Raw genomic sequence first — 25,472 nt, 5'->3', positions numbered from 1 at the left:
TGTGCTACCAGTATCTATTGTGTGTGCCCACTGAAATTGTACACCCTGGGAGAGACTCCTGAGAATCTGAGATCCCAGTGGAATCAGATGGGAGGTGAATCCTATCCAAATATCAGTCATGTTTTTCCTTAACAGTGTTTTTCTTTTTAACATGATTCTCTTTTTGACCCTTGCCTGCCTCTCTCCCACCTTTTCTCCTTCTATCTTCCCTTCTTTTTGTCCTTCCCTCCTCCCCTCCTCCTGCCCCACACTCCTCCCTTCCCTTCTTTCTTTTTTCCAAAAACATGTATTTCATGCCCACATGCAACTGGCATTGTGTTAGGTGCTGAGAATACAAATTTTAATAAGACATGCTTTCTCCTCTAAAATCCAGGGAGAGGAGAAATAAGTGAGTCACTATAAAAGTATAATGTAACATATGTGATGGTAAGTGCTATGGAAGCATCTAGGAGGGTGGATATGTTATTTATTGCCACAATAACACTGCATAACAAAAAGCCATAAAACCTCAGTAGTAAAACCTCAGCATTTATGTGTATGTGTCTAGGATAGTAGATTAGGCAGCTCCACCAGTCTTGACTGGGTTTTGTCAACTGTCTGAGTATCAGCTGATTCAACTGATCTAGGAAGCCTCAGCTGGGAGAACTGAGGTGACTCAGCTCTGCTCCCTCTGTCTTTAGTTTTCCAGCAGATTAGGCTGGGCTCATTTTCATGGCAATGGCAGAGTACAAGAGCACAAGTTGAAATGCTTCTATGTTCCTTAGCTTCTGCCTGCTAACATGTGCCAACAGCTATTGGCCAAAGCATATAACATAATTGATCTCGGTTATAGTGTGAAGGCACTCAAAATGACTTGGCAGTGGGAGTGGATATAGTGTGTGGTAAAGAGTATTAGGGCTATCAATGCAATATACCACAGAGACACATCTGCATTAAACTGGGGATTAGGGAACAGTTGCTAAACATGCACCCTTTGAACTAAATTTTGAAGGAATTAGTTGAATGAAAGGAAAAACAAAAGCCATATTTGTCAGAGAGAACATCACATACAAAGGTCAGAAGAAGGGAAACCTGTGTCGTCAGCTAGCTAGAGGTAGTTTGATATGTCAGGCAGGAACAAAGGACGCATGGCGGGAAATAAGGCTAGAATTTCAGCCAAAAGCCAGATTTCAACGACGTTTATGCAGTAAGCAAAGGAATTTGAACGTTGTAGGAGTCTGTGATGGTTTTAAGCTTAGGTGTTAACAACTATTTAATGTTAATTATTATTAATGTGTTTTATTTGCTACCACAGCTAGTCCTTATGAAGATGATAATATACGGGCTGATAGTTGGTAGGTACATAAATTATAGGCTTATTTAGTCAGTGTTTTTATTAATATTTTTGGTACACTTCGGAGGCTGCACATGTTATTCATTGTAAGTCACTAGAAATACAGACTAAGCTTTTCATAGTATAAAGATTAACATATGAGTTTCAGCGATAGTGTGGGTAAACATCTAGAAAAGATTCTTATTTATACATGCCAAAATTTTGAAGTTGTAGAGTATAATCTAAAGTAAAACCAAAAGATCATTCATTACATCCTATATGTTTATTCTCAGTAGAATTGTTATATATAATTAAGTCTTAACATCTTTCTCATGTTGTCACTTTTTTATCCATGTTCTTGAGAACAGACTTAAAATGCATTTCTTCTGGGCCTACTAAATTCCATTTTGATTTTAGGAACATTGTGGAGACTGGAGATAAACTTTTCAGAACAAAAGTGACTGATCATTGTCCAGTTTACATATTCTAGAAAGACAATTGTCTTGTACACTTCCTGATTGAAACTGAAGCCCTTTGTGAAAAAGCAAATGGAATGTATTATGTACTACAACTGGAATATATTATGTATTTTCCTGTTGGCAGTCACGAATATTTGCACAATTAATTTCCGAGTTGCTTAATTGGTAATATAACAACTTTGTACTGTTTTCCATATTTTTTAATTTATGGGCTTATTTAGTAGTATAGTATATGAGACTAAAACTATTGTTTGGGGTGACAAATTAAATTCTGGAAATACAAGTACATTAAGAGAGAGATTATTTATAACAGTGGTATTATTACCAGGTGGTTTTTCTAGAATGCTGTTTAAGGAAGCGTAATTAAGTTATAACTTTGGCATGAGTTTGCTTCATTTAAAAAATGATGGGGGGGGAACGGAGATTCTAGTCATTATACCCTGGTGAACTTGACATCAATCTCAACAAAAATTCTGGGATCTGTAATTAGTAGGAACTTAAATGAATTCTCAATTTATATCAGAGTAAAATAATTTCCCTTTCTGATAGGGTAGTGCCATGGAATAGAATACAAAATAGCAGTAAAATGTTCTTATGGATGAGATGGAGAATTGTAGTTCTGACAAAGGCAACATGATGGTTGGTTCACCCTTTCTGAGCCCACAAGTATTGATTAGTGGATCTGTTGTCTCAAGGATATCTCTTAGCTACAGGGCTTTGTATCTGGCATATGACTTGTTCAACACTTAGGTTAGAGGTTTTCATTCCTTTTTTTTTTTTTTAATTTAAAAGTTTTAGAATCTTTCTCTTCAAATGAGATCTTGGGCAGGACCCTCAATATATAAACCAAATAAATGCTGAACTACTCTCATTCAAGTGAGGATTGAAAGTGGTGGTAATACTTGGAAAAGGTCTTTCCAGGGATATGCTGTTTAAGTAGAGACCTAAATGATAAGAAGTGGGGAATTTTTAACCTTGAAGAAGACTAGAGAGGGTACATGGTTTCTTCAGGTAGATTAATGGTCCCCCTGAGCTGGGGATGGGAATGGGCATGAAGCATCTTTTTGGAATAATGTAAATATTCCAAAACTTGATTGTGGTAATGATGGTATAACTGTTTAAATTTACTAAAAATCATTGCATTGTACACCATAAACGTGAATTCTATGGAGTATGAATAATATCCCAGTAAAATTGTTTAAAAAGTTTTTAAGCAAGATTTCTTCGTATTTTTGAAGACCTATCCTGTAAAAGGTAGATTTGATATTTCACCTAGGTCTAGGTGGCAAAACTAAGCCCAATGTGTGGGAGTTAACAGACAGAATTTCACTTACTTTAATGGAATAGCTCTCTAAGACGGGGAGGAACAGGTGTAATAATACTGGGTTATGGGGTTTCTAAGAAGTTTAAATGATATAATTCATCTAAGTACACCAGACACATGTGAGACATTCAAAAAAATGCTGTTCAAAGAAAAATAGATAGAGATAAACCTACAAGTATATATATATGTATGTGTTTATATGTATATAAATTGTGTGTGTGCACATGTATAATTTTGAGAGAATGCAAATGTGCCAAAATGTTAACAGGTGGTGATTCTAAGTGAAGGATATATAGGTGTCCCTTGTACTGTTAATTTCAGTATTTCTGTTGATTTTGAAATCTTTCAAAATAAAAAGTTAAGAGGAAAACAAGACAGGAGGAGGTTCGGGCTCACAGGCTTGTGAGAGCCAACTTCCTCAGATGCTGTGTGAAAGCATAGTGAGACCATCGTTTGGTGCCTGAAATAGAGAAAATTGTGTGTTGTTTCTTATCCTAAAGGAAAGGCATATGCTAGTCAAGCACAATCTCTCAGCGGGGGGACAGCTGATCTTATATAGACTTCTCAGGAAGCAGTGGTGTTCTGGAGCTTGACATCATCTGTAGAAGAGAGGTTACTCAGATGGGACTGTTGTGGACTGGTTGGCAATCAGAGGCAAGTTTCTTGGAGTAAGTCTCTTCTTGATTTGGCTTTCACGAGTGAGGAGCTGCCACTGTTAGATGATCCCCTGACAAGCCTTAATACTTCTGGTGACTGCTTACCATAGCTACAGAAAAATTCTTAATTTATGGGAACTTTAGAAATTCTCAGCTCGTGTAAAATTCAGTGCCTGACATGATATAAACCCACAGTAAATATTTGGTGAGTGAGTTGTTTAAAGCTGGAAAACTTGGACGTTCTAACACTTTAGGCTGCAGCTCATTTGGAATTCCATCACTAAAGTTCTTCAATCACATTGGAGATTTTTGTTTGTTTGTTTTGCTATGTCAGTGTTTCTTGAAATGATTTTCAGTGCTGTATAACTAAGTGGGCTTAGAAAAATGATTGCATACACAGTAAATATATGGAAAACCAAATGTTTCTTTCCTGCAGAATTTCTCAGTATTTCATATAATGTGTTGCAAATCTAGAGAAGAATAAACTATCAGGCATTTCTTAAACGCCTGTAACTACAGAATACTTCTTTTTCTGGCCAACATCAATTTGGGAAGTGCTGATACACCCTTATCTGTTTTGCCAATTTGCTAAATATATGCATAGTGCAAATTCACCTATCTCTAAGTGACTGTCTCACATCACAGCATGTAATTCTAAAGCTTACTATTTGCTAATGCCATGGGCAAATCTCTTAACTTTCTTGAATCTCTGATTCCCAGTCCATGAAATATGCTTGAAAATTTGGGTGAAATTTGTGATTATAGTGTGTCTATATCCAATGTTATAGAATGTTAATTTTTGACTGTTAAATTTCAGCAATAATGAGATAAAGTCCTTGCATTATTAAATATTTTCAGGGCCAAAAGAACTTTCTTGAAGCTATGATGTATCTCTCTAAAAGCCTTAAAAATTATTTAGTTATACAAAGTAATTGTACCAGGTTCCCTTTATAAAATTATTTTGTTAATCTTTGATAAATGGGCATTTAAAGTTAATTTGTCTAACTTGTTACAGTTTTTGCACGTTTAACAAGGTGTTGCATAAAAAGAGTTCTGGGTGAAATAAAAGGCCTACCTTTTGCCTGTAAGTGGATTTGTGACCCCGAGATGGTTATTTAACCTCTCTGACCTTTATTTTCCTTCTTTTTAAAACAAGAAGAATGGATTAAATAATCTTTTAGGTCCTTCCCTGACCTAACCATTCAGTGATTGGTATACTTCTTATTTACTGTCTTCCCTGTTCCTCAAGTGAGGAGTGTTTATCATCATATGCTTTATGCTGCTATTCATTAGGGTTTGAACTTGAGATATTTCCTTCTCAAGAATATAAGATATATCAGTGGAAGATACAAGCTTCCAGTTATGGAATGAATAAGGCATGGGAATAAAAGATACAGCATGGGGAATATAGTCAATGGGATTGTAATGGTGTTATATGGTGACAGATGGTAGCTACATGTGTGGGGAGCATAGCATAATGTATATAGAGATATTGAATCACTGTGTTGTACTCCTGAAACTAAAGTAACATTGTGTGTCAGGTATAGTTAGATAAAAAAATTTAAAAAAAATGTAAGATATATGAGAGAAATTGCTCTATGAATTGCTAGAAGAAATTTATAGGGATATTATGCTCTTTTTGTGAACTTCTCAGATATACATTCCATGCCTTGTGCTCTGGTAATTCTTGATTAGTTTTCCTAGGTGAGTCTTTGATTTTTACAAAGTTTTCTAACTTACTTTTCACTTTCCCATTTCTTAAGGCCATTTCTTTCAAGTCAAAAACTAAAAATTAATAAATGTCCATTTTACTATTTCACACTGCCTTCCTTCCCTTATCCTTCACTTCCCATTTCCCGATTCTGTGTTTTCTTTTTTCCTCTGTGGTCTTTTTAATATACAAATCTTTTATTTGGTAATTTCTTATTTACATTGTTTCCTGCATTCTTTCCTCATTGGAATAGAAACCCCACTAATTTTTTTAATCTCTTTCATTCATTGATGTATTCTAAGCAACTAGAACAGTGCCTGACACATAATAGGTCCTTGGTAAAAAATTGTGCATTAATTAATTCATATAGATGATTTAAGTGTTTGCTTTTTCTAAGTTTTAACTCTTGTTTTACTCTAAACAAAGATAGTTAACATTCCTGTATTTTTCACATTGGGATTGTAAATTTTACATCATAAGTAATTTTATAATCTTGCTTTTCTTATATCTCAAATATTTATAGTTATTTCATTTAGTGTTATAAAGTTCTAACAATATTCTCAAGGTTCATTTAAATGATATATGAATATATACTGTAGTAAAGGGGATGGGGAAATTGATGATGGAAATTCAAGCAAGCAATGAGAAAAATCACTGCTAGAAAAACTGTCATGGTAGGTATTTATTTGATATTTTAATTTACTTATTAGTTTGGCTCTCTCAGAGCCATTGTTAAGTGAATTCATTTCTTTCTTTGAAAAACAGGTAGATAAAATTATAGAGTTAGGAAGGTTAGAGGTATTAAAAATTGAAGAGTAAGGATAATTTGCATGTGTTTATGATTGTCTGATTGCCTTAAATGACTGCCCGTGGTCAAACATCTGCTCTCCCCCCCCCCCCGCCCTGCTTTGGACAGTGGGTAAATCAGTCTCAACAAATATTGGGTAAGAATGACCTAAACAGTATGATGTCTGTGTTTGCATGTGCTGTCTAGTGCCAGGTTAGCTGACTAGAGTGTATGTTAGGGTTGTAGCCTGCTATTCACTCTAATTCCAGTTAGGAGAAATTCCTGGGTATTATAGTAATACCTACCCTATAAAAGTATAATCAAATAAGTGGTTTGAAGGGAAAAAGAAAACTTTTGGGGGGGACAGAAAGTCACCCAGGGCCTTCTTACACCAAGCAGTAGTCACACAGTGTCCATTCCAAAGTAATGTCAATTACCTGAGTTAGAAAAACGTCCAAAAAACCAGAAGTAATAAAAAAAAAAGTAACTAGCTCCCAAGACCACAGCAATTACTTAACCGCAGCATCCAGAATAATTTAACCACATTAGAGTTTGTAGCCAGTGGTAAGTACTGAAAGCAACTCAGCATCCAAGAAGACGCACACAGGGCAGTTAAGAAACGTCTCTTTGTCCTTTTCTTTTATGTTTGGTTCTGGATACTTTATGAGCTGATCTGCTTATGGGTCTCATGTTCTCCGGCCCTGGCCAGCGGGCTCTCTGTCACAGATTTTCACCAAAATTACCTCCTTGGTTTCTTTTTCACAATCTCTTCCCCACCACCCCACCCCCAGCTTTATTGAGGCATAATTGACAAGTAAGGTTGTAAGATATTTAAAGTGAACAGTGTGATGACTTGACATACATATATACATTGTGAAAGGATCTTTTTAATTAAACAATCCCTTTAATTAAAATTTAGTCAGTCCTGCCACTCTGTTCTTAATCGGGGCTTGAAAATTTGAAAATAAATATCTTAGACTCAAAAGCGGATCTTGTTAAATATACTGAAAAAGAATAATATAAAATCTTGTGATAATATTCTTAAATACAAAGACTACTTACTTAGCATTTTTGTCATTGTTTTTCAGTTTCTTTAGGAGGCATTGGAATGTTTCTTGGGAACTGTTACCATGTTTAGGAGCAGGAATAAGTTGTAGTCTTATTGCCCTTCCTCCAGTTGGCTTCATTCTTTTAATTCATTCTATGCTACCCATTTAAAAAATGTATTTCTTCCTTCTTAATATCTAGATTTTTATCCAATTTATTCAATTTAGTAAGATTTCATTTTCTTATAAAAATTTTCTTATAAAAGTGATTTTCTTGAAACATTTTTTAATAATTCTTGAAGAAATAAGTTTGTGTGCTGTACGGGTTACAGCTGCTTTCATATACCAAAATCGAATATCTGAAAAGGCATCTTTATAATCAGTCTAATCCAGTCCCCTTCTTCCATTGTTGAGGAAGTGAGGCATCCAGAAAAGTTACTTGCCCAAGGTTATAGTACTCCTTAGTGGCAGAGTGTCAACTAGAACCAGGCCATCAGACTCCCAGGCTAATTTCTTTTCATCATAACTGACTTCCTCTTCTTTGTAGCTGATGGCCAGGACGTAGTGGGACTTCTGCAACTATTGTAATCTTCTTAGTTTGATCATGGACACATGAAGTGTGTTTTTCTGGGCTCACATCTCTGGCCCCTTACTCAGCAGATGCTGTTTCCTCTCTTGCATGTTGGCAGAGACTACAATGACATTCAGCTGGGTAGCTGTGCCTCATCCACTGTCATAAACTTTGTCCTTAACTTCATGAATGGAAAAGCATTATCTCCAAATGAAGGGATAGATTCCCCATGTGCTATTTGTTTCTCTGTTTTGGGACCCGAGAACTGAAATAATTAGGGTAATTGAAAGTAAATATACAAGTTTTATTCATTATTCATTCATTCCCTTAAAAAAAGAAACTTCTGGCTTGTCCTTTTTTTTTTTTTAATAAGAAACGTGTCATGACCTTTTAGTATTAATTAAGCTGATTTATTTGATAGAGAATAACTTGGAAAACCCCTTAGTCCTAGGCAAATCAGAAGTGTTGGTAATGCTTATAATACATATATTTTAATCGAAGCAAAAAAGTTTTCCCTTGTCAATAAATAATATTTTTAAAATACCTTTTTTTTAATTTTTACCTTCTTTGAATGTTTGTTTATACTAATGTATATATATATATATATATATATATATATATATGTACTTGTATAACTTAAAAAGAGTATTTTATACTGTATGTGCTCACTCAAAAAGTTTGTTTTTCTCAGTTAAAACCCTTAAAAGAATTTGGGGTTGATTGCCTTTCACTGTTGGGGGTAAGTGGGTATATGGACCCTGGGTCTATGAGGACATCATCAAATATGTACATTTACATAGGATCTGGAGGTTAGCTAAAGATTTAAGTAAATGAATAATACTTTAGATTGTACAGAGACAGTGGAAGCATATACTTGGGAAGCTTCTTGGCATGAATTACTAACAAAAAATGTCAAGTAGAGGCTCAACCTAGAGTAAGATGGCAAATAACTGACATCTTTCTTCCCTCCTTTTGTTTTTATTTTTTATTTCTTTTTAAAACTGATGTCAAAAACTACTGACCTAGAGCATATTTTTTCCAAAACACATAGTGACTACAGTAATATTCAGTGTATAGTTTGAAAAAATGTATTTTCTGTGTTTTGGAAGTGTCTCTGCAACTAGTTCTTCTATTTTATCTTAGGTGCTTCTATTAATAGGATTTTTTTTTTTTTACTTTAATAGATGTCTATTTAAAGGATAGCCCCCAATTGTAGACTGTGTTGGGCATACACATAACAAAAACACTGAAAGGCTGAGTGTTAAGCCCTGCTTCCTTTTGGAACAGTATCCCAAGGTTTTGTTCAGCACATACCCTCCTATATCTGAATATAAGTGTACATAATAAGGAATGTAACTTTACCTCATAAATAATCTTGCTTATTTCATACTTTCAATATGCACTTGACAAGGGAATTGCAGAGCTAGCTGCGCTAGTGGTCACTGAAGCATCTGATCCTGGAATTGAATCAAACCAATCTTGTTTGGGTGAAAAGGTAGGCGGTAAGTGACTCTGCCACTGTCATTATTAGGGGGAGTCCAGCAGGATTGCTCTGGACTTAAACTGCTTGCTGTGACCATAGTTTTCAAAGTTACAGTCCTTACTAAAATGGAGGCTCGCATGTTATAGCAGTGAAGTTACTGCATGGTGACTAGGGCAGGGACAGCCTTTTTAGGACCCGTTTCCTGAAAGACGTTTAGTGGAGGCTGGGCCAGCAGTACTGGCGTTATTAGAGGCATCTAGGCAGTATATGAAGGAGTGGAGTATCAGGCTCTATTTGTTGGAACTAGACCCAGGAAAGTCAGTCAAGGCATCAGTAAATAGTAAGGTAGGTCTTGAATGGAAAAAAAAATCTAAAGATTTTTATGTGTCACTTACTTGGATTTTGTCCTTAGTGACTTAAAAATATTATATACATTACAGAGGAAAAAGGAAGTGACTGTGGCTAGATATAGCGGCTTTCATTTTGTTTTCCAAAACTCACTAGGACAGTGTCTAGCTTTCTGTGTGTGGGAAAAAAATTAACAGAAGTAATGTGAGAAAAACTGTGGAATTAAAGCTGAGGTACTAACAATCTTGAAAATTAAAATAGTATACTCATCAAATCCCATCCTTGCTTTTAGATACTTGACAAGTTTTAGGTAGTTTACATGTTTATGCTAATGACGATTTTAAGTAGAAAAATTTTAACTTTTTTTGAGGTAAAATTTGATAATTATTCGTATGTTTTTGTACAATAATACAAGAAGTATTTTTAAAGTGTTCTTTTTATTAGAGATGTGAATTGAATTTGTTTATCTTTGAGTCAATTATTTCACTTTGATAACTTTGTACTTTTTCTCTAGTGAGATTTAAATAATTTAAATAATGGAAGGGAAACTTTGTTCAGGCATTCCAAAGAATTTAATACTGAAGTGAACATAAGATTTTTGCCATTGTGGGGCTTACTCTCTAATGTGGGCTTTTTACTCCCTTTCTGTTTTGTTGGTTTGTTTGTCCTTGTACCAGTAACACACTATCTTAATTCTGTAGCTTTATAATTAGTCTGGTAGGACATATCCTTCCACTTTAAAAGTGTCTTGATTATTCTTGGCTCTTGGCTCTTTCATAAAAAGTTTAGAACTGATTTTTATTTCTTTTTAATTGCATTTTCTGCCTTTGCTTTTTTCTGTAGCTTTATTGAGATATAATTGACATACATTACTGTGTAAGTTTGAGGGACACAACGTGTTGATTTGATACACTAATTATTGCAAAATGATTACCACCATAGCTTTAGCTAACACCTCCATTACGTCACATAATTACCATTTCTTTTTTGTGGTGAGAACATTTAAAAATTACTCTTAGCAACTTTCGGGTGTAAAATACAATATCATTAACTATAATCACCATGGTGTACATTACATCCTTAGAACTTACTCATCTTATAACTAGAAGTTTGTACCCGTTAAGCAACATCTCCCCATTCCCCTCACTTTTGACTCCTATAAACACCACTCTGCTGTCTGTTTTTATGAGTTCATTCTGCCTTTGTGTTGATGATGATATTTGTGGATTGATCTTATATTTGAAAAACATGCTAATAACTTCCTTTATTACCTCAAATAGTTTGTTTCCCAATTATTTTTGATTTTCTGTGTAGATACTCAGATTATATGTGAAGAAGAGTGGTGTTAGTTTATTCTTTTTCACTCTTTATGTAGTTTAAACCTTTTCTTGTCTTAATGTTCTGGCTACAATCTTAAGTATTATAAGTACCCCCCTGCCATCCAAAAGTAGAGTGTTCCTCTGAAAACTTTCTAAGCCAAAGTGGCATAGAGTGAGACATAATTACCATTAATTTATATGGAAAACTTTTTAAGTGTTCCCAGACCCAAAAAATAACCTCACTTAGGCTTTTCTAATACCTTTGAACACATCTTACTAATGAATACACAAAATAAGTCAAAGTAAAGCACATATGCTCGTAGACACAGTTCTAAGCTATGGCAGCCTGATGCTGAGATGCTGAGTGTAGTTCCCAGGAAGGGAGCTTCATGGTGCTACTCTCACTGTTTGGGATGCGCCCTGCCTCTGTGACAACTTGTTGTAAACCAAATGCTGAACATGAGTTTTACTTTTGTCGTAAACTCAAATAGCCTCTTTGGATTTCTCTAAATTAGCAAAAACAGATAACTAATATAGATCTTTTGTACAAACAAAGTGGTGTAATGTGAAATTTGAAAAGCATGTGATACCTGTATGAAAGTGGGATAGTAGGAGTCCTTGTACTGGTGTGAATTTTGAAGAGTATGAATGTGTCTGAGTATATTGTTTCCTATATGGTTTTTGGCAGATTCTCTTAATCAGATGAAAGAAAATGCCTATAAGTCAAGTTCACTAAAATTTTCATCATGAGTGGTTGCGTGATTTTCCTATATCTGTTGAGATGATCATAAAATCTTTCTCTTTTCATATTTTAAGTAGTTAATTATTATCATTAATAGATATATGTTCCACTCTTGCTTTCCTGGGTATATTTTCCTGTTTCCAGAAAAATAGAACCAGTAGGGTAACTGTATGTGTGTTTACATATATGTGTATGAAAGTGATTTATTATAAGGAATTGGCGATACAATTATGGAAGCTGAGAAGTTCTAAGATCTGTAGTCAACAAAGCTGGAGACTCAGGAATGCCAATGGTATATAGTTCCAGTCCAAGTCCAAATAGCTGAGGAGCAGGACAGCTGATGATATAAGTTACAGTCTGAGTCCAAAGGCATGAAATCCAGGAAAGCAAGTGGTATAAATTTTAGTTTCAGTAGAAAGCCTGAGAATTACAAGATTCTAGTCCAGGGTGGTGGCATAGGAGCTTCCTGAACTTACCTCCTTCCATGAACACACCAAATCTGCAACTATACGCAGAAAAATTCCCTTTGAACAAAATCCAGAAGCTAGCTGAGCAACTCCTATATACCAAGCAAATGAGAAAAAAAAAAATCTATTTTAAACAGGCAGGAATGGGTGAGACATCCTTGCCATAAACCCCATCTTGGCACTGTGACATGCAATCAGGCAGGAACTCAGAACTAGCTTCTCCCTGAGGAGCACAGGATTTGGACCCAATATCCAGTGCCCCAACTTTTAATACTTCCACCTGAGGGATGGGCTCCCACAACTAACTCTGAAAGCCAGTGGGGTTTTGTCCACAAGATGATAGCAAAAAAGGAACCGTTCATAACTGGGTTGCCAGGACTCCCCAAGGACATGCCTTGGCTCTCCGTCCAGGGCTCAACTCAGCAGCAGAAGACAGAAATAACTGTCTCCCACCCTTTCCCTGAAAGGTGCCTATTTGTATTTTTTTTAGGGGGGGGTCCTTTTATTAAAATTTAAATTCAATTAATTAACATATAGTGTATTATTAGTTTCAGAGGTAGTGTTCAGTGATTCATCAGTTGCTTATAACACCCAGTGCTCATTACATCACGTGCCCTCCTTAATGCCCATCACCCAGTTACCCCATCCCCCTACCCCCTACCCTCCAGCAACCCTGTTTGTTTCCTATGATTAAGAGTCTCTTATGGTTTTCTCTCTCTCTGATTTCGTCTTGTTTTATTTTTCCTGGGTTTGTTTCTTTTAGGAACCAGAATCATGCTGTATGTATTGTCCTTTGATGTGCTTGTTGGAGATGTTCTCAGCCTAGCACACTCCTTTTATCCATTATATATTCCACAGACTTGGTGTCACTGTTTGGGCTGCTTCATTCTGCTGTTACAATTATGCCCACTTTTGTGCACAAACTTGAGCACAGGGGCTGGAATTTGAGGGGAAAAGTGTCAGTTTGAGTCCTTGTCAATCTGAAGTGAAGGCGTGTTGACTTGGCATTGAGCAGGTGGCAGGCCGTGCATGCTGACTTGGGCAGCAGGGTGGGTGGACTGTGAATTTGGGACCCATCTGCCGATGGCATCGTGTGTGACAGGGACATGGCTGGTTTTGTTTTTCTGGGAAACTCTATCTCTCCTTCTATTCTGAATGAAAGCCTTGCTGGATAGAATATTCTTGGCTGTAGATTTTTTCCTTTTAGCACTTTGAATTTATCATCCTGCTGTCTTCTGGCCTGCAAAGTTTCTGCTGAAAAACCCACTGATAGCCTTATGGGGTTTCCCTTGTATGTAACTGCTTTCCTTTCTCTTGCCACTTTTAAAATTCTCTCTTTCATCACTGCTTTTGGCCATCTTATTTACATTGTGTCTTGGTGCAGACCTCTTTGGGTTGCTTTTGTTGGGGCTCTCTGTGCCTTCTGGATCAGGATTTCTCTTTCCTTCCCCAGATTCAGGAGGTTTTCAGCTATTATTTCTTCAGAAAAATCTTCTGCCCCTTTTTCTCACTCTTCTCCTTCTGGGATCCCTATCATATGACTGGACTGTTATGTTTGACAGTGTCGCTGAGTTCCCTGGGTCTCTTCTCATTTGGGGTATTTTTTTCCCCTCGCATCTGCTCAGCTTGATTACTTTACATTACTCTGTCCTCCAGGTTGCTGATCTATTCTACTTCCTCTTGTTTGCTATTTATTCCATGTGGTCTATTTTTATTACCATTTAGTGGTCCAATATCTCTAATTGGTTCTTTTTTACGTCTCCTATCTCTTGGTGGAGGGTCTCATGGAGGTCCTGCACTCCTTTCTCAATTCTAGCAAGTATTTTTATGAACATTACTTTAAATTCGCTACCAGACATATTACTTATCTCCATTTTGTTTGGGTCTCTTGCTCTGCTTTTGTTCCACTCTTTCATTTGGGACATATTCCTCTTTCTCCTCATTTTGTCTTTTGTTGTGTCTATTTCTGAAAGTCAGCTACATCTCCCACACTTGAAAATAGTGGCTTTATGTAGAAAAGGTCCTGTAGTGCCCCACAGTGCTGTGTCTCCTTTTCACCAGAAAATGGTGCTTCAGGGGTGTCTCCTATGTATGTTGCTACAGGGGTGTCCTTCCATTGTGGTAGAGCTGTGTTTGCCTTCAGTCCAGCCTGTGATGGCTCTCTGCCTGTTGTGGGCAGAGTCTGGTGCCTGTGGTGTTAGTGAGCCAGTCCAGGGCTGCCCTGGGCCTGAGTTGTGTCAGACCAGGTATTTACCAGAGATGAAGTAGTACCAAACTGTGGCACTTTCCCTGTGTTGTCCCCTGAGAAGCTTTTGTTGGTGGGTAGGGCCTGCAGTCAGACCAGCTGCCTGCCCCCAGCCCACTGCTGGGGTCACAGTCAGATTGGTGTGTGGTTATCTTCCCCTCTCCCTGGAGCAGGACCCACTTTGGAGTGGTGCTGACCCTTGTCTGGGCTGCACGCACACTTCCAGGATTGTGGCACTACTTTGATGGGATCTTGCCAAAAGCAATCGGAGGGGGTGGATCTGCTTTTCTGTGGCGTCTTGTCTATGTTGGGCTGTGGAGAGTCTGTTCTGCTAGTTTTCGGGTTGCTTTCTGGGGTATTTATGCCAATGTAAGTGTTCTCTAGGTGGCCACACAGCAAGAGGTGAGCCCAAGGTCCTCCTACTCTGCCATCTTTCCAGCAGCCTCTCACCTATTTGCATTCTTAAAAGCTGTAGCCTGCAGCCAAGCATATATGGCTAACTACTATTTGACAAGGGAGCCAAGAATACTCAAAAAAAAGACAGTCTCCTCAAATGGTTCTGGGAAAATTGGATATACACATGTAAAACAATGAAACTTGACCCCTGTCTTACACCACTCACAAAAATTATGTCAAAATGGATTATGGACTTAAATGCAAGATCTGAAACTCCTAGAAGAAAACAGGAGAAGAGCTTTTTGACATGCATCTTGGTAATGATTTTTTGGAAATCACACCTAACCCAAAGACAGTTAAAGTAAAAAAATAAACAATTTGGACTATATCAAACTAAAAGGTTTCTGCACAGCAAAAGAAATGACAACCTGTGCAATGGGGAAAAAAATTTTTTTGCAAATCTAATAAGGGGTTACTATCCAAAATATATAAAGAACTCATACAACTCAATATCCAGAAAACAAATATTACATTAAGTGGGCAAAGGATTTGAATAGACATTTATCTAAAGAAGATATACAGATGGCCCACAGGTGCATGAAAAGATGCTCCCGAGTCATCAGGGAAATGCAAATAAAAGCTATGAGATATCACCTCATGCCTGTTAGAATGGCTGTCATCAAAAAGACAGTGCTTGTGTGGATGTGGAGAAACATGAACCCTCATGCACTGTTGATGGGATTGCAAATTGTTACAGCCACTATGGAAAACAGTATGGATGTTCCTCAAAAAATTAAAAACAGAAATACTGTATGATTCAGCAGTTCCACTTATGGATATATATCCACAGGAAACAGAAACACTAACTTGAAAAAATACCTGCACCCCCATGTTCATAGCAGCATTATGTAAAATTGCTGAGATATGGAAACAACTGAACTGTCCATCAATGGGTGAATGAATAAAGATACACACACACACACACACACACACACACACGTATGTATATGTATACACACAAACATAGGAATATTATTCAACCATAAAAAACAAGGAAATCCTACCATTTCTGACAACATGAATGGACCTAGACTACATAATGCTAAGGGAAATAAGTCAGATAGAGAAAGACAAATATTATATGATCTCACTTATGTGGAATCTAAAGCAGAAACAAAAACAAACAAACAAAAAAACCCCACCAAACTCATAGAAACTCATAGAAAAAGGGTTCAGATTTATAGGTGCCAGAGGTTGGGGAGGGGGAATTGGAGGAAGACGGTCATATGGTACAGACTTCCGGTTATAAGATAAGTACTAGGGATGTAATGTACAACATGATGACTATAGTTAACACTGCTGTGTGTTACATAAGAAAGTTGTTAAGAGAGTAGATTCTAAAAGTTCTCACCACAAAGAAATTTTTATTTATTTTCTCTTTTGTATCTATATGAGATGATGGATGTTAACTTAAACCTACTGTAGTAATCATTTCACAATACATGTAAATCAAACCATCATGCTGTACAACCTTAAACTTACACAGTGATGTATGTCAGTTATTTCTCAATAAAAATGTGGGAACAAAACCTGCAGCCTGAAGGTCAGGCTTCTCATTTATCACATGTCTGCAGTATTCCCTCTGCCCCACTGTGGTTCATCAGTATCTTCATGAAAGGAGCTTATGCACAAATCTAGTGATCCAGCTTTTGTGACTGCCATCTAGAGGACACACTGGCTCTGGTGGCCAGTGGAGCTTTCATTTCTGTGTCCCCCAAAATAAAGTTTTTAATTGAATTTTCTCCCAGGGCTCAGCACAGAGATAGCAGTTAGAAATGCCCATTTCCAGTCCTTCCTGGTAAGAGGCCTTATTTGCATATCATAAAAAACTGATTAAGCATCAAGTTTCTAATTTGGCACATATCTAGGGACTGATTGTGAACCTCCCCACAGACCGGGGAGGCCTGTGCATTCTCCCTCTGACCAGATCTAATTCAAGAGTATCACCCTGAAAAGAGCTTTTGCACATGTTTGGTGACCTGGATTTTGTTGGCTGCCACCCAAGGGACACATCTCTTGATCTGGTAGTGGTGGCCAACAGATCTTGAGTTACAGATCCCATGGAAGTGTAGCAAGCAAAGAAACAGTTCTCAACCAACCATCACCCCAGGGCTCAGCACAGAGGGAACAGAGAGAAACACCCATCTACTAGTCATTCCCTCAGGGAAGCCTGTTTGAATATTTTAAAATATACTGCCTTGGGGTCCAGCTTCCAATCAGCCTAAATCAGTGTGCTGACTGAGACCTTCTCCTTGTGGGACACTGATAGTTCTTGGCATACCTAAGTTACCTAGGAGTCTGTAAGAACAAAGAAGGTTAAATTTAGAGAGACAACCAAGAACTAGGGCTGAATGATAAGGTTCATCTCCTATATAAGACTATCAGTCCAGACTGAGGAGGTGGCCATTTTATGTAATGCACACAGGGAAATCAACACAGAGAATGAAGGGAAATGGGAAACAATAAAGAGATGTTCTCACCAAAATTATAAGATAAAACTCAAGAAACTGAGGTAAGTGGTTTACCTGATAAATAATTCAAAGTAATGGTCATAAAGATGCTCACTGAAATCAAGAGAACAAAGCATTAATAAAGTGAGAATTTTAACAGATAGAAAATATTAAAAAATATGCCAAGCAGAGATCATAGAGTTGAAGAATATAATAACTGAACTGAAAATTTCAGTAGAGATGTTTAACAGCAGACTAGATGAAGCCTAAGAAAGCATCAGTGAACTTGAAGACAGAACAGTGGAATTCATGCAATCAGAGGGGCAAAAAGAATAATAAAAAAAAAGTAAAGATAGTTTAAATGAAGATACCATTAATCAGACCAATATTTGCATTATAAGGGTACCAGAGAAGAAGAAGAGAGAGAAAGGGGGTAGAAAGCTTATTTGAAGAAATAATGGCTGAAAATTTTCATAACCAAGGGAAAGAAACAGATTCAGGATGCCCACAGAGTTCCAAATCAGATGAATCCAGACACCCACACTGAGACACATTATAATTAAATTGTCAAAGGTTAAAGACAAGGGAAGAATCTTAAAAGCCACAAATCAACTTGTTACATATGAAGGAACCCCCACAAGACTGTTAGCAAATTTTTTCAGCAGAAACTTTGCAGGTCTAAAGAGAGTGGCATGATATATTCAAAGTGCTGAAAGGAAGCAATTGACAACCAAGAATAGTCGACCTGGCAAAGTTGTCCTTAGCAATTGAAGGAGAATTAGAGTTTTTGAGACAAGTGAAGGAGTTCATAACCACTAGACTAGCCTTATAAGAAATGTTCAAGAGACTTCTTCAAACTGAAATGAAAGAATACTAATTAGTAACTAGAAAACATATAAAAGTACAAATCCCATCAGTTAAATTCATAGTACTCAAATGTTCAGTGGTGGTGAGTAAATCATTCCTACATCTAGTATGAAGGCTAAAAGACAAAAGTAGTAAAATTACTGACAACTACAATAATTTGTTAATGATACACAAAGTAAAAAGATGTACATTGTGAAATTCAAAAACCAAAATGGAGACGGGGGAGTAAACAGTATGAAAACCTGAGAAGCAGTAGAGCTGATCGTGTAAGTCCTAGTCTGAGTTCAAAGACAGTGGAAGACTGATGTCCCAGTTTGAAGATAGGCAGAGGGAGTGTTTCTCCCTTACACTGCCTTTTGTTCTTTTCAGGCCTTCAAGAGGTTGGATGAAGCCCACACATGTTGGAGAGGGCAAGTTTGCCTCAGGCAATTAATCTCATTCAGAATTACTTTCACAGACATGTCCAGATTAATGTTTAACCAAATATTTGGGCACCCCTTGCCCAGTCAGGTTAAGACATAAGATTAACCACTACCCCATGTCACCTTGACACCCGTATACATCTCCTTAAACTATTCTTAATCTCCAAATAAAGACAATAAGTGTCATATTTTGCCTAACTTGATACAATTATCCAGTGTACAACTGAAAATGTGTTAACACATTTCCCAGAAGATGAGGTTAATTCTTTGAGTGATGTTTACACTTCTTAATATCCCTAAGTTAAATACTATGATGTAAACATAATTAAATATTATGCTATTGATCCAATACATCTTATGTTACATGATAAGGGAATAAGGAAGGGAAGGAAACAATATTTGCCCAATAATCACACACACACAAACATATTTATAACAAAACAAGGAGGAAATATAATGATTACAGTCCTTGTTTTTCTTACTGGTAATGTGAATAGCTGGTATTAGTAACTACCTTTTTCTACTACACATTCTGTATTCCCTTTGCCTTCAGCAAGCACCTCAGCTGGTTGTGGCTTTTTGCCTGGTGGAATGACCCAAACCTTCATTCCTGAAGGATCTGGGCCATTAATAGCCTCTCCTGGTTTGGGTGGTTGTAATTTTCCATTGGTTTTAATAACAGGGCATGGTAATACTAAGAAGTGGCCTCAGGGATCTCCTGTATTCCAGACATACTCTTCCTTACCTCCACTGTGGCGAACCAGTCCAGTCTCCACTTGGTAGTCAACATCACTCACCCCAGCTAGCACAGTAACTCCCTCTTTGCTTGTTGACTCAAGCATGAGGAATCCAAAGTGACTGAGCGGCAGTCTTAAAATTTCATTTCAATGGAATAATTGTGTCAGTGGAATAAATGTGAAAGCATTCCTCCCTCTGGAAAAGACTTCGAGGCCAGCAAATCATAAGGTCATGGGAACTGGAAGCAAAAATTTTGCTAGTGGGTCTTTAGGGGTAATAATGAGTGCTGCCACTACCATTCCACCCCTTGATTCCTGGATTTGTGAATCCTATTTGTGGGAGAAACGGCACCGTATACTGGATGTTAATTCACAGGATGTATAAGTGTTCTGGAAAACCTTGCCCCAGCTCTACAAGGTATTGCCACCTAGTTGGCACGTAACTGGATTTTCAAAAGCCATTCCCACCATTCTGTCAAATCAGCTACTTCATAATGTTGGGGAACATGTTAAGACTAGTGCTTGTGAATTCTTTGAGCATGGACCCAGTGCACCACTTCCTTTGCTATGAAGTGAGGTTTTTTTTTTTTTTTTTATCACAAACAATGCTGTATGGAGTACCATGACAACAGATAAGGCATTTTGTAAGTCCACAGATGTTAGTTTTGGCAGTGACATTGCATGTGGGGACAGCAAATGCATATCCAGAGTAAATATCTATTCTAGTAAGAACCATACCCTTTCATTTTCGTGATGGGAGTGGTCTAATGTAATCAACCTCTTGCAAGGAAGATGGCTGATCACCCTGGGGAATGGTGCCAGTTTAGAAACTCAGTGTTGATCTTTGCAGCTGACAGATGGGCACTCAGCAGGGGGCTGTAACAATGATGGCATTGATTAGTGGAATTCCATGTTACTGGGCCCTGCATATCCTCCATCCCTCTCACCATGACCACTTTGTTCATGAGCCCCATTGAATGATGACAGGATGATTGGGTGAAAAAACCGATAGTATCCACTTGATTATTAAAATTCTCCTTTGCTGAGGTTGCCCCTGAGTATTCACACGGGATCCAAATATCTTCACCTTTTTTTTTCTCGTTCAGAGAAATCTGTCCACCTACCTCTTCCCCAGATTTCCTTCTCATCAATTTTGTTCCTTACCACTTTTTCAGCCAACCACTGACCATAGCCTATGAATCAGTATGTAATTGCAAATCTGACCATTTGCCCTTTCGAATAAAATAAACAACTAGATGCACTGCTAAAAGTTATTCCCATTGGGAGGATTTTCCTTCACCATTGTCTTTGAGTGATGTTCCAGAAGGGGACTGCAGTGCTCCAGCCTGTTCACTTTTGGTTGGTGCCTGCATATCATGCAGGACCATATGTAAACCAGGGCCTGAGTTTTCTCTTTTTCTGTTAGTTGATCATAGGGAGCTCCCATGAGGTCATAGGAGAAGGGTAGGAAGGAAAGTAAATTCCCCCTCATTCTACCTTTTGTTTGATTCAAGCCTTTTAATTATGGTTTTTTTTTCTGTTTATATACACGAGTAAAACTTGTGTGTAATTTTACTTTCTTTCACTGTTTTTTTCTAGTTTTGAAACCCAGGTTATACTAGCCTAAATAAATGAGTTAGGGAGTATATATCTTTTTGTATTCTCTTTAAAAGTTGTATCAAATTAGAATAATCCATTCTTTGCATGTTTGATACAAAATTACAGATGAGAAACATTTGCTTGGGTTTTGTTTGGGCTTTGATTTTTTTACTGCTGATTTAATTTCTTTAAAATTTATAAAACTTATTCAGGTTTTTTATTTCTTTTTGAGTCAGCTTTGGCCATTTGTTTTTTTTGTTTTTTTAAGAAATTTATCCATTTCACCACAGTAACAACATATTTGGCATAACATTGATCATGATATTTTGTTATTACCCATGATGTGTTATGGGTAATTTCCTCAGATCTGCTGTTCTGAACCCTAATTCCCTTTATAGCTGAATCTAGTCTGGTTAATTTTTTTTCATCCATATTGATTATTGTGGTATAACTTAAAATTTACCACTTACTTATTTTTAACTGTACAATTGCCTGGCATGAAATACATTCAAACTGCTGTGCTATCATCATCACTATTTATTTTAGAAGTTATTGTCATCCCAGACAAACTCTCTACACATTAAGCAAAAACTTTCCAGTCCCCTTGTGTCCTTTTTTCTACTTCCTGTCTCTATGAATTTTCTTATTACGGATAACTCATAAGTGGCAACATACAATATTTGTCATTTTTGTCTGGCTTATTTTAGTTAGCATACTGTTTTTAAAATTCATTCATGTAGGGGCATGTATCAGAACTTCTTTCCTTTTTATTGCTGAATAATATTTAGTTATATGTATATAGTTTGTTTATTCATTCGTTATTGGAGATTTGGGTTGTTTTGACAATTCTTTTTGACAATTCTGGATGATGTAGCTATGATCATTGGTGTACACATACCTGTTTGAATCCCTGTTTTCAATTTTCATTTCTTTGGAGGTATATACCCTTGAGTGGAATTGCCAGGTCAAAAGCTCATTCTGTGTTTGACATTTTCCAGAACCACCCAACTGTTTTTCCACTGTGTCTGTACCATTTTGAATTTTCTCTAGCAATGTACAGTGTTTCCAGTTTCTCTGTATCCTAGCCAGCACTTTCCATTTGGTTGACAATAGCCATTCTTCTGGGTTTGAAGTAGCATCTCAGTGTGGTTTTGATTCGTATTTGTCTAATGACTGATGATATGAGGATCTTTTCATTTGCTGTTGGCTATTTGTATATTTTCATTGGAGACATATCTATTCAAGCCTATTGCCCATTTTAAAATTGTTTTTTTTCTTTATTGTTATAAGAGTTTATAAATATATTCTGGTGATTCATCTGATATATTATTTTCAAATATTTTCCTAGTAAGTGGGTTGTCTTTTCACTGTCTTGTCCTTTGATGTATAAAGGTTTGTAATTGTGATGAATTCCAATTTATTTATTTTTTCTTTTGTTGCCTGTTATTTTGGTGTCCTAGTTAAGAAACCCTTGCCAAATCCAAGGTCATGAAGATTTCCTGGTTTTATTTTAAGAGGTTTATAGTTTTAGCTTTTTAATTTAGGTCTTTGATCTATTTTGAGTTTATTTTTTTATATGGTACAAGGTAAGAATCCAACTTCATTCTTTTGCATGTGGATATCTTGTTTCCCTGCATCAGTTGTTGAAAAAACTGTCCCTTCCAAATTGGTTGTTCCTGGTACCCTTATTGAAAATCAGTCGTACATGATGCAAAATTTTATTTCTGGGCTCTCTATTCTGTTCCATTTGTCCATCCTCATGCCAGCATTACATTTTTTGTTCTTTCACCCATAGCCTCCAGCAAGATAGCCAAAGTGCTTTCACACATACCAGATATCACTGACTTCACATTTGGTTCCTCAAACTGATCTCCTGCCTTGCTTGGGGTCCCAGCATTCTTTGCTACATCTTGAATACAATGCCAGATGAAATCCAGATTATTGGCTACTATGAATAATTAGATGCCTTCAGAATAAATTTTTGCTCCAGGGCTCTGTATCCAGTGGAACTGTATTTTCTCATCTTCTCAGCCTTCTGTTTTATCTCCTACACTGATGGTTAAAATAAACTTTAAATGTAATTTGTTAATATAGTATTGTGCATTTTCAAATGTCCTTTACCAGGAAGGGATTCTCTGCACATCTGGTCCACCATATGAAAGTTGAGAAAAGTTTTAGAAGTTATTGTCATCCCAGACAAAATGGACAAATTTTTTTATCCATTCTCATACCCTATATCTTTTGATTGGCGCATTTACATTCAGAGTGATTATTGAGAGATATGAATTTAGTGCCATATTTATGTGAATTTCATGAATTTCAACAGAGCCAAATATATTAAGTACTTTTAATAATCCATTCTTGACAATCTGTTGTATATAATTAGAAATGATATATTATGGCATTTATGTAAATTTTTCTAAGCAACTTTTCATTTTAATTACATTACTTGCTTAATTATATTGCATGCTTTTATAATTTTCTAAATGGCTATTAGTATGTTACTTTATTAGTACTTTGGGTATGGTAACATGATTTTCTAGTGGCCAATATTATGAAGTAGTTGTTAATATTTTCCATTTGAAATGTAAATGCCCTTAAAAATGACTGCACAGATCAAGAAATAGCATAGCTAACACTGCATTTTCTTTGGAAGCTGTAGCTTGTGTGGGAGAAATGCAACTCTTTGTCCATAGAAAATTGTACATCCACTCTGGTTATTTGAGAGAACAATTTATACTTTATTAACAGATTATGATAATCAATATCTTTCACTCTTTGCCTTTGTTAGTTTTTAATATTGGTATGCTTAATTTTTTTTTTTTTTTTGGCAGGTTTTCTTTAGGTGATGCTAGGAGGCCTCTTCATGAAACAGCAGTTTTGGTAGAAGACGTGGTACACACACAGTTAATTAATCTGGTAAGAGCACATATAATCTTATTTGATGTTTCTCCATTCTGCTTGGGATTGTAACCCAATACTTGTTTTTAAAGATTGTATTTACATTTGAAATTCTTTATTTTGTCTGCTGGATTGAGGTGTAATTTACATAAAACAAAATTTTACCACTCAAAGTACATAATTCAGTGAGTTTTGACAACTGGATACTGTCCTGTGATTCTGAACACAATCACGGTATAGAACATTTTCATCATCCAAAAAAGTTCTCTTGTGCCTCCGGGCAGTTAGTACTTTCCCCCCTTCCCTGACCCCCCTGGTAACCCTGAATTGTTTTCTATCACTATATAAGTACAATTTTTCTAAATTGCTTTTCAAAACTTTTCTGTATTTCATTTTAGACTTATAGAAGAACTGCACAAATAGTACGTAGAATTCTCAGATACCTTTCATCTTCCTCTGTTAATATCTTAAGTAACCACAGTACAATTATCAAAATCAGGAAATAACGTTGGTATAATATTTTTAATGAAATTACTGACCTTATTCAATTTCCATCAGTTTTCTTTTTAATGTTCCTTTCCTGTCCCAGTATCTAGTCTGGGGTAACAATTCATAATTAGCTATCTTGTCTTTGTAGTTGGCCCCTTTCTAGGATAATTCCTCCATCTTTCCTTGTTTCATGGCCTTGACACCTTTTTAAACATACTAGACAGTTGTTTTATAGGACGCTCTTCCTTTTTCAATCTGTCTGTTTTCTTATGATTAGAACGTGGCTGTGCATTTTTGCCAAGAATACCACAGAAGTAATGAGTCTTTCTCAGTGTGTTGCATCAACATGGTCATGTTCTTGATGTTTTATTTGTGATTTTAACCTTGATAAATTGATTAAGGTGGTATATACGCTGAATTTTTTCACTGTAATGAAGTTACAAGTTTCTTCATTTTGTAATAAATATCTTGGGGGAGGTATTTTGTGACTCTGCAAATATTTTCCTTCTCTAAAAATTTGTGCCTATTTATTTTACCATTCATCAGTTGATCTTGTCTGAGACCATTATGACTGTTGGTATTTGCCTAATGGTGTTGTTCTGTTTCCTGCTTTCCTTTTATATTTTTTAATTGCAATTATTCTTAAAGGAATATCTATCCTTTATCACCATTTATTCAATTTTTAATGTATATTTGTATGGACTAATGTATATTTAAATTTTATTCTTAAGATCATTATGCAGTAATATCATTATTTTTATTGCTTAAGTTGTTATAGTGTTGGCCATTAGGAACACTGTCATGTCCTTTTCCCATTTGTACATCAGGTTTTTGATCCTGTGTCCCATACATATTAGAGATATCAATCCTTTGTAGTATATGATACAAATACATTCTTTCAGTGTGTGAGTTATCTTTTGACTTTGATTTTATGACTTTTTTTAGACATACAAATATTTTAATTTCAACAGAGCCAAATATATCAACCTTTTATTGTCTTAGAATTTTGAAACATAGTTAAGAAAGTCTTACCTTATGCTGAATTTGAAGAGGAATTCACC

General features: G+C 36.3%; 1 protein-coding gene across 7 annotated transcripts in view; it reads left to right on the top strand.

Moving 5' to 3' along the window:
- The window catches only part of SUPT3H (SPT3 homolog, SAGA and STAGA complex component), a 557,210-nt gene that overhangs the window by 257,921 nt on the left and 273,817 nt on the right, over positions 1-25,472 (top strand). For 5 of the 7 annotated variants that reach the window (XM_073905033.1, XM_073905032.1, XM_025890763.2 and 2 more), the window contains one exon: positions 23,856-23,940. Coding sequence is in view for 4 of the 7 variants with exons in the window: in XM_073905032.1 (XP_073761133.1) it covers positions 23,856-23,940 (85 nt within the window). In the remaining 3 variants the exon portion in view is untranslated. Of the gene's footprint in view, positions 1-23,855; positions 23,941-24,320; positions 24,345-25,472 lie in introns of those variants that run through there. The other 2 variants (XM_073905031.1, XM_073905030.1) reach the window with 1 other exon arrangement.

Source organism: Callorhinus ursinus, unplaced genomic scaffold, assembly GCF_003265705.2.
Source record: "Callorhinus ursinus isolate GAN/ISIS: 27379988/994484 unplaced genomic scaffold, GSC_fseal_2.0 scaffold22, whole genome shotgun sequence".
In the NCBI taxonomy this organism is placed as follows: Eukaryota; Metazoa; Chordata; class Mammalia; order Carnivora; family Otariidae; genus Callorhinus; species Callorhinus ursinus.
The sequence above is the reverse complement of the archived record's forward strand: the minus strand, read 5'-3'. Positions and strand labels throughout refer to the sequence as shown.